At 36.4% G+C, this 14375-nt stretch overlaps 3 protein-coding genes and 1 pseudogene across 3 annotated transcripts; all 4 read right to left on the reverse strand.

Annotated features, from left to right (window-relative positions):
* LOC104716992 (UPF0481 protein At3g47200-like) lies at nucleotides 11–1588 on the reverse strand. Its single transcript, XM_010434492.2, has 2 exons — nucleotides 1447–1588; nucleotides 11–1365 (listed from the first exon to the last, which is right to left on the reverse strand). Exon 2 carries the CDS (start codon nucleotides 1352–1354, stop codon nucleotides 110–112), a length of 1245 nt encoding a protein of 414 aa, XP_010432794.1. The 5' UTR covers nucleotides 1355–1365; nucleotides 1447–1588; the 3' UTR covers nucleotides 11–109.
* LOC104716993 lies at nucleotides 1721–6457 on the reverse strand (annotated as a pseudogene).
* LOC104716994 (cytochrome P450 82C4-like) lies at nucleotides 7018–9081 on the reverse strand. The gene is made up of 3 exons (XM_010434494.2): nucleotides 8569–9081; nucleotides 7998–8473; nucleotides 7018–7731 (listed from the first exon to the last, which is right to left on the reverse strand). The coding sequence occupies exons 1-3, from the start codon at nucleotides 9038–9040 to the stop codon at nucleotides 7105–7107; spliced, it is 1575 nt and encodes a 524-aa protein (XP_010432796.1). The 5' UTR covers nucleotides 9041–9081; the 3' UTR covers nucleotides 7018–7104.
* Nucleotides 12085–14075, reverse strand: LOC104720023 (cytochrome P450 82C4-like). Its single transcript, XM_010437997.2, has 3 exons — nucleotides 13567–14075; nucleotides 12996–13471; nucleotides 12085–12711 (listed from the first exon to the last, which is right to left on the reverse strand). The coding sequence occupies exons 1-3, from the start codon at nucleotides 14036–14038 to the stop codon at nucleotides 12085–12087; spliced, it is 1575 nt and encodes a 524-aa protein (XP_010436299.1). The 5' UTR covers nucleotides 14039–14075.

The following is a 14375-nucleotide window of genomic DNA, read 5'->3' on the forward strand; positions in this document are numbered from 1 at the left end:
CTGACTCTGCTTTCCATTTATAATCATATATATTCATTAGACAAATGTTTAGCTTTATGATCCAAGTGATGTTCCAAAAGACTTTTACAGAGCCTTCACCAAAAGATTTTTACAGAGCCAAGATAGAGCATGCAGCCTGTATGAAAGTGAGAAAGATAAGAAGTATAGCAGCAAAAACAGAAACAACTGACCAAGGACTGTGGAAGTAGTCACGTCTCAGAATCGCCTTCCACCTGTTCCATGGTGTGTTGCAGTAAGCTTGAAGATTCTCTGAAATTGTCTGAAAGTAGAATCTTCTACCAAATATAACCTCTTTGTAGATGCTATGGAACAACTTTGAAACATCTTCTGCGTTCCCGAGATTGTTCACGATGATCCCACTACGGATGAGTAAGTTAGCATCAGTAGGGGATTTAATGAAGCAACCGAGCAACCTGATGTAGTGGAGGAAGTTCTTATCTGAGCAATGACATTGTTCAAACGCAATGATGTTTCTGTAGAGGGATTCTGTGAGATCATCGATGAAGATGGTAGGAATCTTGAGTACTCCATCAGCAAAGCTAATGTCAAGTAAACAACTGGTCTCTGCTGGCTTGAAGTTAACACCAGCAGTGTGTAACTCTGTTGCTTCAGGTGCATTTTCAACCTTCAATGTGGTTTCTTTCAATCTGGCTGGGACCAGTGGCAAGTAACAAGACCTCAGAAGATCAACAAAATGCTTTGGCTCTGAAGTAAGCATCTCATCATCAATGTTACTTAAGAAACAGCTGAAATGGCGTTGAGCAAGCTTTAGGATTGAAGGCGTTCCTTGTTGGTAGTAAACAAACAAAAGAAGAAAAATCTCCTTTACGACAAAAAAGGGTAACTGATTTTCGATCAAAATCAAGTCACGACACACGTCGGTGATCATCATTGAATTACCAAATATGCTATCTTTCTCGCCTCTAAGCTGAGGATAATGAGACCTCAAAAGAAGTTCGACCAAGAAGCTACCATCTACAACTAACATCTCAACAAACTCATCGCTATTAAGTTTCACATCTTCTGCATAACAGCTTCGAGCTTTTTGTTCCCAAGTCCTAACAACTCTAACAAGCTCTTCTAGAGTACAGTCTGTTCTAAGAATAAAACTCTGTAAGTACCTGTATTTATGCTCTTCCATGGCTTGAAGCTCTTCTTTACCGCGATGCAAAGGGCCAAAGGACACAAGCCGAGGCGTGTATGCATCAGGATTGAGTCTGCGGAGCTTATTAGGTACCTTGTAGATACAGCAATGGATTGTAAGAGAAGACAAAGAGTCTAACTTAGCTTTGATGGAATCTATAAGAGCATCATCACCTTCATTCTGATCCATCCTTTCCTATTCTAAACAGAACACGTCTAAAGAGTAAAGAGATAGAAAAGATTCTCTAGAGGAAAACTCTTAACTAAGCACACACCACTTACACCTTTCAAAAGTCAACATTTCACACGTATTCTTTTGGACTCTGGAAGGAAGAAACGGAGAAAGACGCTTGAAGAGATTTCAACGCTGAAAATATCAAGCACACAGGTCCAAAGAAGTACTTGTTTTGTATACTTTAGTCTTGAATAAAAGGGATTATAAGATAACCATTGATTGGTTGGCATTTAATAATACATATATACATATATATTGGCATTTTGATTGGTTGTTGTTTCATTTTTTGATATTTGGTCGTTTGCCCAGAAAAAAAAAATGTGTGTGACCAAGTCAAAGATTTCATCTTATTCAACCACACCTTAAGAGAAAAAAAAAAAAAAAAGATGATAAAGTAGAAATCAAGTAAGCTAGCTTAGAAGAGAGGTATTGTTGTGCATCCCTGAAGACAGGCCAAAAAATCACTCCAAAGAAAGAAAACAAGATTCTGCAGAAGCTATCACTCCTTGTCAAGAAAATAATCCCTCAGAGCTCAAATTATATATATTCATAAAGATAAATGTTTAGCTTTATGACCAAATGATGTCCAAAAGACTTACAGAGCCAAGATAGAGCATACAGACTGTATGAAAGCGAGAAGGAGAAGAAGTACAGCAGCAAAAACAGAAGCAACTGCCCAAGGATTGTGAAAGTAGTCACGTCTCAGAATAGCCTTCCACCTATTCCATGGTGCACTGCAGTAAGCTTGAAGATTCTCAGAGAGAGTCGAAAAGTAGAATCCTCTACCATAGATAACCTCTTTGCATATGCTATTAAAAAACTTGGAAACATCTTCTGCATTCCCGAGATTATTCATTAGGATCCCACTGCGGATGAGTAAGGCAGCATCTGTAGGGGATTTAATGAAGTAACCAAGCAACCTGGTGTAGTGGAGGAAGCTCTTATCTGAACAGTAACATTGTTCAAACACGATGATGTTTCTGCAGAGGGATTCCGACAGATCATCGATGAAAATGGCAGGAATCTTTAGTACTCCATCAGCAAAGCTAATGTCAAGTAAACAACTGCTGGTCTCTGCTGGCTTGAAGCTAACACCAGCAGTGTGAAGCTCTGTTGCTTCAGGTACATTGTACATCAGTGCGGTTTCTTCCAATCTTGATGGAACCAGTGGCAGAAAACAAGACCTCAGAAGATCAACAAAATGCTCTGGCTCTGAAACAAACTTCTTGTCATCAATGTGGCTCAAACAACAACTGAAGTGGTGTTGAGCTAGCCTTAGGATTGATGGTGTTCTTTTCTGGTCATGAATAAACAAGAGAAGGAAGAAACCCTTTATCACGAAAAAGGGTAATTGGTTTTCTATCAAAACCATGTCACGACACACGTCGGTGATCATCATAGACTTCCCAAATATGCGGTCTTTCTCACCTCTAAGTGAAGGATAATGAGACCTCAAAAGAAGTTCAACCAGGAAGCAACCATCTAAAACTAACATCTCAACAAACTCATCGCTGCTAAGTTTGACATTTTCTGCGTAACAACTGCGAGCTTTTTGTTCCCAAGTCCTAGCAACTCTAATAAGGTCATCTAGACTAGAGTTTGTTCTAGGGATAAAACTCTGCAAGTACCTGTATTTATGCTCTTCCATGGCTTGAAGCTCTTCTTTACCTCGATGGAAAGGGCCAAAAGACACAAGCCGAGGCGTATATGCATCATGGTTGAGTCTGCGGAGCTTATTCGGCACCTTGTAGATTGAACACTGTGTTGAAAGAGAAGACAAAGAGTCTAACTTTGCTTTGATGGAAGCTAGAAGATCATCACCATCATTCTGATCCATCCTCTCTTATGCAAAGCAGAGCAGACTAGAGAGAAAGAGAAGAAAAAAGTTGGTCGTAGTAAACCTTTAACGTAAACACACTTACTGTGAAACCTTTAACTTAAACATACTTACCGTGGTAGACCTTTCAGAAGTCAACACCAAAAATCTTAACGTGAGTAGCACGGACGGGTTCAAGAAACACTTTATGGGATCAATAAGCCAGATTGGGAATTATGTGTTGCTTTCAATAGTTGTATTGGTACATTTACATGATAGCAGTAGTAAAATCAAGAAAATTATCTGATGAACCAGCATTTTTTTGTTGGTTTGATCGTTTAATGAGCTCATGTCGCTGTGTGTTTTACATTTAATCTAAAACTTCTATGAAATTGGGAACCAGTAGAGTCTAAGATTACATCTTATAAACTTATTCAAGCACACCAAAGACAGAGCATTGTGCTGAAACCTGAAGACAGAAGCCAAATAAAGCACTCACATTGCCTAAATCGCTAACTTTTGTAGATGAGATGCAGTGCATAGAGGTCTCTTCCGCCAGTGGAATTGTACTTCCTTCACTGAAGAGACCTCTGTACACTGCACTTCACTTCAGAAGGTTGCGTTTAGTATCTCGTAGATTATTTACATAATGACCACAAGAATGAAACAAGATTGTACAGAAGCTATCAGTCACTACTTTTAACGATCAGTCACCACAGCAAAAGAAAGATAACATAAAGGATCGAACTTATAAAAAAACCTTAGCTGAATGAATCCCTCAGAATTGATTAGTAATCAAGGTATAATCAGTCACTACTTTTAACATTTTTTCTTTTCTTCATATAATTCATCATTGGGATTCAGCTAAGCCAGTGTATACAATATGCTTCAATCAAGCAACAAACAAAGAAACTCACAAGATTGACAAACAATGGATGTCAAACAACGGATTGTAAGAAGAAAACGAAAATTAAAAGGTGAAATCCCTCAGAATCTGAAATATAATCAAGATATCAGTCACTACTTTTAACATTTTTTATCATAAAAAGTCATCATTGGGATTTTTTTCCATAACGCTTCCAGATCGAAAACAAGAACCTTTAAAACTTTTAATTCTGAGAAATAAACAAAACCAGAGCCTAAAGACTAACAAGCATCCACTTATAAATCGTATTGAATCAAAAGGGCAGAGACAATAGTTTCGATTACCAAATAGAAAAAAAAAAAAAAAACAGAATGATAAGGACAATAAAAATCAATACTTTCGGGGTTTCGAAGGCAAAAGAGACTGAAATCTACAAACAAAAAAAGAAGCGATGACTCAGAAACGGTGAATTAGGGTTCAAGTTCTTTTTTTTTTTTTTTTGAACAAAGGGGGTTCAAGTTCTATGGGGAGTTAGTTGTGGCTGCGGAAGAATATAGTTTGATATGAATTTATAGTGAGTGATTTTAAAAAGGTCAAACTAGGGTTAATGCCTCTTCCAGAGTTCCAGCCAGGTTCTGTAATAAAATTATTTTTTTAATTGTTGACAGAAATTTTTTTTTTTTTTTTTTTTATTTTTTTGTTCATCAATTTTTACTTTTTCCCTTTTGACTAAAGCAAACACGAGGAAAAGTTCGTACTTCGATTTGATGGATATTCAAACACGTAATTTGTACAATTTTGAAAAGAAATACATCAAAACAAACGAAACAAATGTTGAATACACTCTATTTCAGTATTTACAGATATTTCATGATTCTCCTAGAAGAAAAATTATATACCAAGTAAAAAACCAAATGGAGGGGATATGAAACTTGAGAACAAAGCACAAGCACCCTCGCATTCGTAAACAAGTATATAATTTAGCTGTTCAAACAATGAAAAAAAATATAATCATGTCTTGACGCTTACGCATGTATGCTTCTGATCTTGAGCTTCGGACGCAACAACAGAAGGAACTCGTTGTCCCACAGGACAAGATGGAGAAGAAGATAATAGAGGAGGATTACCCGTTGATATCGATCTGTTATGTGAAGGTATATTATTATCTGATCTTGATATAGAACAAGAAGAGGATAAAGGACCTGATCGGCTTCTCGACTTCTTCTTTTTCTTCCTTGTATTCTCTCCTTCCACGAGCTTCCCGTCTCTTCCCACCCGCTTCACTTTAGTCTCGTTCAAGCAAGCCGGCAACACACAGTTGCATAGGAAACCTTTATAAGAAACACAATGTACATTACTTTATTTGATTCCCCCCTGAAAACATTCATTATAGTGATGAGGAAGTTTGGGATACCTAATCGAGCAAGACGGTTGACCCAACTAGGGATTGATTTCTGAGTAAGTTTCAAACAGACATGGTTGCAGAAATGGTTGCAGTTCCTAGTGATGAGATGGTATTTGTTTCCCTGATACTCTTCTGCTAATTTCTCCATAAAGGTTCTAACTTCTTTGGCCCTCATCTCTGTTTCACCCACAAGTATTGATTTCCTGAATGTGAAACCAGGACACTTCTTTGGCTCCACTTCAAAAATCCCCGAGCTCGATTTCTCGTGTGCCCCGTATCCATACTCAACCCCATGAACTACACAAACAATGGATTCACAAAAACAATGAGTTGTTTGATCATTGGAACATTCAATATCAGATTTTCCTATATTCAAACCAAAGAAAACTCTACACTAATGTTCTCATCATCTAATCATATTGAGATATATCACAATTAGTCTTTCTTCACACTTTTCAAGTCAATTCCAGGAGGACCAAAGGTCCATTCTACCGTAACGTTAAAATCTGTTTCATCTTTTCTGAGCTTTTACTCTCAAAAACCATACAATTCACACCAATTGCATCAATACAGAAAAGGATATATTCCCCAAAAAAATAACCAATCCAACGAAATTGACCAAAAAGGATTACTACCAAATTATCTCTCTCTCATGTATCAAACCCAGGATAGAGAAAAAGCAAGAGACACCTTCAAGACCAGAGTGATAGATTCCGATTCCGAGCCAGTAACCGTAAACGTTCATAGGGGTAAGATCGTAGACATTGAGATAAACAGGTACGGAACCACCAGATTTCTTCTTACGCCTCACCGAGACGTTTCTGCAAAACATCATCTCTCTTTACGGCCGCCTCAATGCATTTGATTGCGAAATTGTGAAGAAGACCTCCTCGGGGATGTTCAACGCTTCGTTCGTTCGTTCGTCCCCCTCGGTTTCCTCTTTCCTGGGAAAGCGAATGCGCCAACAAAGCGTTTTTTTTCTTTTTTCTTTTTTTCTTTTCGTTTCTGTTAGTTTTATATTTCTCTGTTTATAATAATAATTAAATATGGTAAATTATGAGATTTTTTACCAAATTATGTCGTTTTTTTCTTCTTGGTCATATCAGTCATAAAAATGTAATATAAATCTTGGACTCTAAATATTATGTTTATTAAAAACAAAAAAAATCTTATATAAATAAATGTTACTGTTCATAATATAGAACGTTCTAAAGGTTTTTTTAAATTTTTCTTTTTTTAATTTTATACAGTATTGTTATGATGTTAAACTTTTTCAAAATAGACAGTTCTTATTATACATGCTTTTAGGTAAAATATTTTATATTTTGAAAGGGAACAGTATATTTTTCGGCCAAAAAACAAATCTTAATTAGTTTCACCAATAATATACGACGACGGGTGTGAAAAACTATCTTAACGGTGAGCACTGAGCATATCAACACAAGGACAATTTTATTCTTTCAAAAACTGCATGCATCCATTTATTATGAAACAACAAAATAAATAAGTTTTATTCAAACGGACAAAAAATAAATAACACATCGAAAAAGGACCTTCTAAGCTGTATTGAATTCAATAAGCTGTAATATATAATATATATATATATATATATATATATATCAGACAAAGAGATGTTCTTTAAGACGTGGGCTGATCAGTACTTCAAGAGGCGTGGCTTTAGGAATGGTCAAGCCAGGGCTCTCAGTCATATCAACAGGCATATCCAAGACAGTTTTCACTTCAAACGAATGAAGGAAACGAGCAAGACCTAGATGAAGCACTTGCATGGCCAATGAAGACCCTGGGCATGATCTTCTTCCCGAACCAAATGGCATCAGCTCAAAGTTTTGTCCTCTTACATCAAACTCTTTTGCTTCTCCTGTAATAAACCTCTCTGGTCTAAACTCGTTTGGTTCCTTATAAACTTTCGGATCTCTTTGGATTTTCCATACATTCACTATCAGCCTTGTGCCGGAAGAAACGTTGTAACCGGCTACTGTGCAATCTTCCATCGCCTCTCGAGGGCCTAAGAGTGGACCAGCTGGATACAATCTCAACGTTTCTTTGATAATTGCTTGAAGATACACCAGATTATTTATGTCTGAATCCTCGACGTTTCTGTCTCTGCCAACGTGGAGGTCTATCTCATCTTGTGCTTTCTTTAACATTTCTTTGTTGTTAAGAAGAAGAGCAATGGCCCATGTAAGGGTTGATGATGTAGTGTCACTTCCTCCCAGAATCAGTGACTGATTATACAATTTATTATCATTATATTACATAGATTAAAAAAAAGAAAATCTCATCTAATCATGATTCGCCGCGTAACGTATTAGATGATTTTAAGAAAATTATATATGATACAAATACTTGATTCCTCCAAACATATTTATTTATATCACCACCTTTATAAATATAAATATATATATATATATAAATATATATATATATATAAATATATATATATATATATATATATATTCAAACAGTAATTTTACCAGATGCGAGAGTTTACCAGGCAGGTAGATTTGATGCTAGTATTAGCATCATACTGAAGATGCGAGAGTTTGCCTTGTTCCTCAAGTGACAACATAACGTCGATGAAGTCTGAATCATTCTCTTTCGTTCCTGAAACTTTTCTTTCTTGTCGATGGTTTTCAGTCCATCTTTCAAGGATCACATCTAATTCGCTTCCTGTTTGCTTCATCTCCTTCTCATGTCCTTGGAAATCAAACCACCTTAGTGCCGGAAAAGCATCTGACACAGTGAATATACCGATAAGGTGAAAGAACTTTGAGATTGCCCTTTTGCATTGCCTTGCCTCTGCGGCATCCTCCGAGGATTCTGAGACGGCACCTCCAAGGTATCGTTTTCCGGCCACCATTCTGACTATCACGTTCTGTGTCATGTCCTCTGACCAGCGCTTTAGATCAACGATTACTGGTTCTGAACCACCGTTCTTGACCCACAAGGAATACAAATCTTTCACACCTGCATGTGACAATATCGCATCGTATCAAAATTAACAATATGGATAATTATTGATACATATACGTTTGGTACGGTAGACGTAGTTTCATACTTACCCATTGAGATCTCAGAAACACGAACGTGCTTGAGCATCTGAAGCCGCCGGTTAGAAAGTAGCTCAATGGTTGCGATTTTACGCATCTCTCGCCAGAAAGCGCTATAAGGCGCAAACCCGAAAACAGCAAAATTGTAGCCCATGTGCTTTGCGGCTGCAGTCATAGGACGTGAAGCCAAGGCTTTGTCGTTGACAGTAAAACAATTTTTAGCCACCTCAAAACTGCTCACAACAAATGCTTCACTGCTCCCGAGTTGTAGCGACATGGCTGCACCGTAATGGTCGGCCATTTTTCCTAAGGTTCGGTAGAGAAGCTGCTCCTTGCCACCGAGAAGGTGAAGATGGCCGATGATGGGCCATGCACCGCTCGGTTTAGGAGCTTTTACATGTTTTGGTTTCTTTGATTTCATAAAGAGAGCAATGAAAACGATAAGGAGGATGTGAACAAATAAAGAAAACAGAGAAGTATTCATGGTGAAAGTGCAAAAGAGATGTGTGTTTGGTGATGTCTTGTTTTGAGTGATTGAAGAGTATCGTCTATCTCTCTATATATACACACACACATATGATCTGTTCAACACCATCTAATCATGAGACATGCACCTAATGACTAAAAGGGCACCAACTTTTTTATTTTAATGAATAGAGTTTTAAAGATTTTAAATGTTAGGTAGAATCTGTTGTTATTAGATTAAGATTTTGTTAAACTCTGTTAAAATTTATTCTTATTAGTTGTGATTTGTAAAAAATCAATTTAAATCTTAACAAATTTGGGTTATTGGATTCAGACTTTTATAAAGTCATTAAAAGTTTTGTGTTATTCAATTAAAATAAAAAAATCTAGGATTGTTAATTAATTCAATTATTATAAATAAGAATCTAATAACACCCGCTAATTTATAAAAAAAATTGAAGATTTCAACAAAATCATAAAAAGTGAATAAGTGAAAGATTGTTAAAGATTGCTAGAGAGTTTTGTTGATTAGTTTTCTAAGATTTTGTAAAGAAAGTGCTTCAAACAATTTATGTATTTTTGTGATACTTTCTATAACTTTATTTTGTAGATAAAGTGTCTAAAATTATGAACTAATAACATAACAATTGAATTCATTAATAACAATCATAGATTCTTTTGTTTTAATTGAATAATACAAAACATTTAATGACTTTATAAAAGTCTAAATCCAATAACCCAAATTTGTTAAGATTTTAAATGACGTTTTACAAATCACAAACTAATAACATTAAAGTTTAACAAAATCTTGATTACATAATATTTAAAATCTTTAAAACTCTACTCAAATCTCAAACCAATAATCTCACTTAGACATTGTATATTTCCTATTTTAGTTAATGACATGAGCAAGGATTTAGGATTAAATAAAAAGAGCATTAAGAAACCATTTTTGAGAAATTGTTGTTTATTTATTTTCACCTTACTAGACATATTGTCTGTTTTTCTCATATATGACTTTCAGTTATCTCTCCAGATGATGTGTTGACCATAGTCTTGCAAGATCTATGCATAAGCTGCGTTTGCTCTAACCTTACACACGTGTTGATTGATTGACACGCAATGAATTCCGAGTGATTAGTTAATGGATTCTTTGTTGCTCCACTAGTGAAGTGCGTAGCGCGACCGTCGTCATCCAAGATTAGTCGTCTTTCGGAGAAAAAGTCATTATAAGAAATCTAAAACTCATTATAAACCATTCATGAATTTAATCGATATATGCTTTGGTCGTACCTTCCTTGGACTTCGCCTGGTGGTGAATTTTAACGTGTATAAATAAACGAAAAACTTACGTGGTGGCCTGGTGGGTATAGTACGATGAACATAACATATACTAATGAAGACGGATCGGATCCGGTGTCCTGCGTGCCTCGAGTAAACCAGTCGTGCGTTATGTAGAAAAACATCATTTAATCACAAGAACGTTATTTGTATACAACTATACAAGTAGTATACATTGTATTATTTGTTTCATTGTTTGTGTCTCTCTGGTGGTTCTCATGTTTTTTCTTTTTCTTTTAATAACCTCGAGTGATCCAAACACGCATCAAATCGTGGAATGTGAAGATTTGCATGCATGAACCAAACCCAACCAGCTGACTTTACGCAGCCCGACTAATACACAGGGCGTAACAACTTGTCCACCACATCTGAGACAATACTACCATCCAATCACATCTGACATTTATTTATGGTCTTAAACAAGTTTGTGAGAGTGTGTTTGTTTGTAATAGAATGTATGTGCGATAAGAATAGAGGTGTCAAACGGGCTGGCCCACGGGCAAAATAGTAATTCCCAAGTCCGCCCTGCTATGCATGGCGGATAAGCGGTGTGGTTAGCCCTTGTGGGAGACAAGATTACCTCATCTAATGCTCATTTTGATTTTCCTACTTTATTTAGTATTAGTTATTTTTTGTTTCTTGGTCATATAAAGATTATTGATCTTTATTTTTTTTAATTGAACCAAAAAATCGTTTGTATAATGAATGCTTCAGTTTGTTTGAATATGGTTTGTGATAAACATTAGCTGAATAAAAAGTTGGAAAGATAGATCAAGATAATTCCTACGAGGTGAATCGAGTGGAGAACAAAAGCTGTAGGCCGTCGGCGTAACGTTGGTCTCCCATTGTTGTGATCGAGGTAAGACGTTTTCTCATATTCTTGTCAGTGGGTAATAAAGGATCAAATCCTTTATTACCAATAATTTCTCATGTATCAAACCTAGGATTGAGAAAAAACAATAAATACCTTCAAGACCAGAGTGATAGATCCTGATTCCAAGCCAGCAAGACAATAACCGTAAACATTTATTGGGGTAAGATCGTAGATATTGAGATAAACAGGGACGAAACCACCAGATTTCTTCTTACGCCTCACCGAGAGGTTTCTGCAAAACATCATCTCTTTTACGGCTCAATGCATCTAATTGCGAAATTATGAAGAAAACCTCCCGGTCCGGCGGATGTTCAACGCTTCGTTCCTTCGTCCCCCTCTGTTAGGGGTTTCCTCTTAGTGAGTGCACCAAGTAAATAATATTTTTTTTCTTTCGTTCCATTTTTATAATTTTTATATTTCTATTAACAATAATAATTGAATATTATAAATTATGAGATTTTATACCAAATTATAGAATTTTGTGAACTATCTAGATAATCTATGTCGTTTTTTTTTCGTTTCTTGGTCATATAAATCATAAAAATGTAATTTAAATCTTGAACTATTAATATTTATATATGTTTATTAAAAAAAAAGTCTTGTATAAATACTATATTTTTGGCAATAAAAAAGTCTTAATTTCACCAATAATATACACATATTTGATTCTTTCAAAAACTGCATACACACACACACACACACACACATATATATATATATATTTTATGCCTTTTAACAAAAAAAAAACAAACGTAAATAAGTTTTATTCAAACGGGGAAAAATGCATCAAAAAAGAACCTTCAATAAACTATATTGAAGTCATCATGTTTCTGAAACAGTACTATATATCACACAAAAAACTGTTCGTTAAGACGTGGGCTGATCAGTACTTCAAGAGGCGTGGCTTTAGGAATGGTCAAGCCAGGGCTCTCACTCATATCAACAGGCATATCCAAAACAGTTTTCACTTCAAACGAATGAAGGAAACGAGCAAGACCTAGATGAAGCACTTGCATGGCCAATGAAGACCCTGGGCATGATCTTCTTCCCGAACCAAATGGCATCAGCTCAAAGTTTTGTCCTCTTACATCAAACTCTTTTGCTTCTCCTGTAATAAACCTCTCTGGTCTAAACTCGTTTGGTTCCACATAAACTTTCGGATCTCTTTGGATTTTCCATACATTCACTATCAGCCTTGTGCCGGAAGAAACGTTGTAACCGGCGACCGTGCAATCTTCCATCGCCTCTCGAGGGCCTAAGAGTGGACCAGCTGGATACAATCTCAATGTCTCTTTGATAATAGCTTGAAGATACACCAGGTTTTTTATGTCTGAATCCTCGACGTTCCTGTCTCTGCCAACGTGGAGGTCTATCTCATCTTGCGCGTTCTTTAACATTTCTTTGTTGTTAAGAAGAAGAGCAATGGCCCATGTAAGAGTTGATGCTGTAGTGTCACTTCCTCCTAGAATCAGTGCCTGATTATACAATTTATTATCATTATATTACATATATTAAAAAAGAAAATATCATCTAATCATGATTCGTCGCGATTATATGTGACAACATAACGTCGATAATATTATCGTTGTATTAGATGATTTTAAGAAAGTTATATATGATACAAACACTTCATTCCTCCAAATATATTTATTTATATCACCAACTTTATATTTATTTATTTATAGTCAAACAGTAATTTTAGGATTCAAGATCCCAAAAATAAAAAACAAAGCAAAGATTTGGGTATTTCAAGGTTTACCAGGCAGGTAGATTTGATGCTAGTAGTAGCATCATATTGAAGATGCGAGAGTTTGCCTTGTTTCGCAAGTGACAACATAACGTCGATGAAGTCTGAATCATTCTCTTTCGTTCCTGAAACTTTTCTTTCTTGTCGATGGTTTTCAATCCATCTTTCAAGGATCACATCTAATTCGCTTCCCGTTTGCTTCATCTCCTTCTCATGTCCTTGCAAATCAAACCACCTTAGTGCCGGAAAAGCATCGGACACAGTGAATATACCGATAAGGTGAAAGAACTTTGAGATGGCCCTTTTGCATTGGCTTGCCTCTTCGGTATCCTCCGAGGATTCTGAGCCGGCGCCTCCAAAGTATCGTTTTCCGGCCACCATTCTCACTATCATATTCAGTGTCATGTCCTCTAACCAGCTCTTTAGATCAACGATTACTGGTTCTGAACCACCGTTCTTGACCCACAAGGAATACAAATCTTTCACACCTGCATGTGACAATATCGCATCGTATCAAAATTAACAATATGGATAATTATTGATACATATACGTTTGGTACGGTAGACGTAGTTTCATACTTACCCATTGAGATCTCAGAGACACGAACGTGCTTGAGCATCTGAAGCCGCCGGTTAGAAAGTAGCTCAATGGTTGCGATTTTACGCATCTCTCGCCAGAAAGCGCTATAAGGCGCAAACCCGAAAACAGCAAAATTGTAGCCCATGTGCTTTGCGGCCGCAGTCATAGGACGTGAAGCCAAGGCTTTGTCGTTGACAGTAAAACAATTTTTAGCCACCTCAAAACTGCTCACAACAAATGCTTCACTGCTCCCGAGTTGTAGCGACATGGCTGCACCGTAATGGTCGGCCATTTTTCCTAAGGTTCGGTAGAGAAGCTGTTCCTTGCCACCGAGAAGGTGAAGGTGGCCGATGATGGGCCATGCACCGCTCGGTTTAGGAGCTTTTACATGTTTTGGTTTCTTTGATTTCATAAACAGAGCAATGAAAACGATAAGGAGGATGGGAACAAATAAAGAAAACAGAGAAGTATTCATGGTGAAAGTGCAAAAGAGATGTGTGTTTGGTGATGTCTTGTTTTGATTGATTGAAGAGTACCGTCTATCTCTCTATATATACACACACACACACATATGATCTGTTCAACACCATGTAATCATGAGACATGCACCTGCCGATGACCAAAAGGGAACCAACTTTTATTTTAATTAATTAATGCATGCACGAGTAAAGATTTAGGCATTGTATACTTCTTATTTTAGTTAATGACATGAGCAAGGATTTAGGATTAAATAAATAGAGCATTAAGAAACCATTTTTGAGAAATTTTTGTTTATTTATTTTCACCTTACTAGATATATTGTCTGTTTTTCT

The sequence above is a fragment of the Camelina sativa genome, chromosome 10 (genome assembly GCF_000633955.1).
Source record: "Camelina sativa cultivar DH55 chromosome 10, Cs, whole genome shotgun sequence".
Taxonomy (NCBI): Eukaryota; Viridiplantae; Streptophyta; class Magnoliopsida; order Brassicales; family Brassicaceae; genus Camelina; species Camelina sativa.

Coding starts and splice junctions, on each gene's coding strand:
- LOC104716992 (XM_010434492.2), bottom strand. CDS start 1,354: ATGGATCAGAATGAAGGTGATGATGCTCTTATAGATTCCATCAAAGCT.
- LOC104716994 (XM_010434494.2), bottom strand. CDS start 9,040: ATGAATACTTCTCTGTTTTCTTTATTTGTTCACATCCTCCTTATCGTT. Junction 8,474..8,568: donor TGTTTCTGAGATCTCAATGG/GTAAGTATGAAA, acceptor TGTCACATGCAG/GTGTGAAAGATTTGTATTCC. Junction 7,732..7,997: donor GCATCAAATCTACCTGCCTG/GTAAACTCTCGC, acceptor TTGTATAATCAG/TCACTGATTCTGGGAGGAAG.
- LOC104720023 (XM_010437997.2), bottom strand. CDS start 14,038: ATGAATACTTCTCTGTTTTCTTTATTTGTTCCCATCCTCCTTATCGTT. Junction 13,472..13,566: donor TGTCTCTGAGATCTCAATGG/GTAAGTATGAAA, acceptor TGTCACATGCAG/GTGTGAAAGATTTGTATTCC. Junction 12,712..12,995: donor GCATCAAATCTACCTGCCTG/GTAAACCTTGAA, acceptor TTGTATAATCAG/GCACTGATTCTAGGAGGAAG.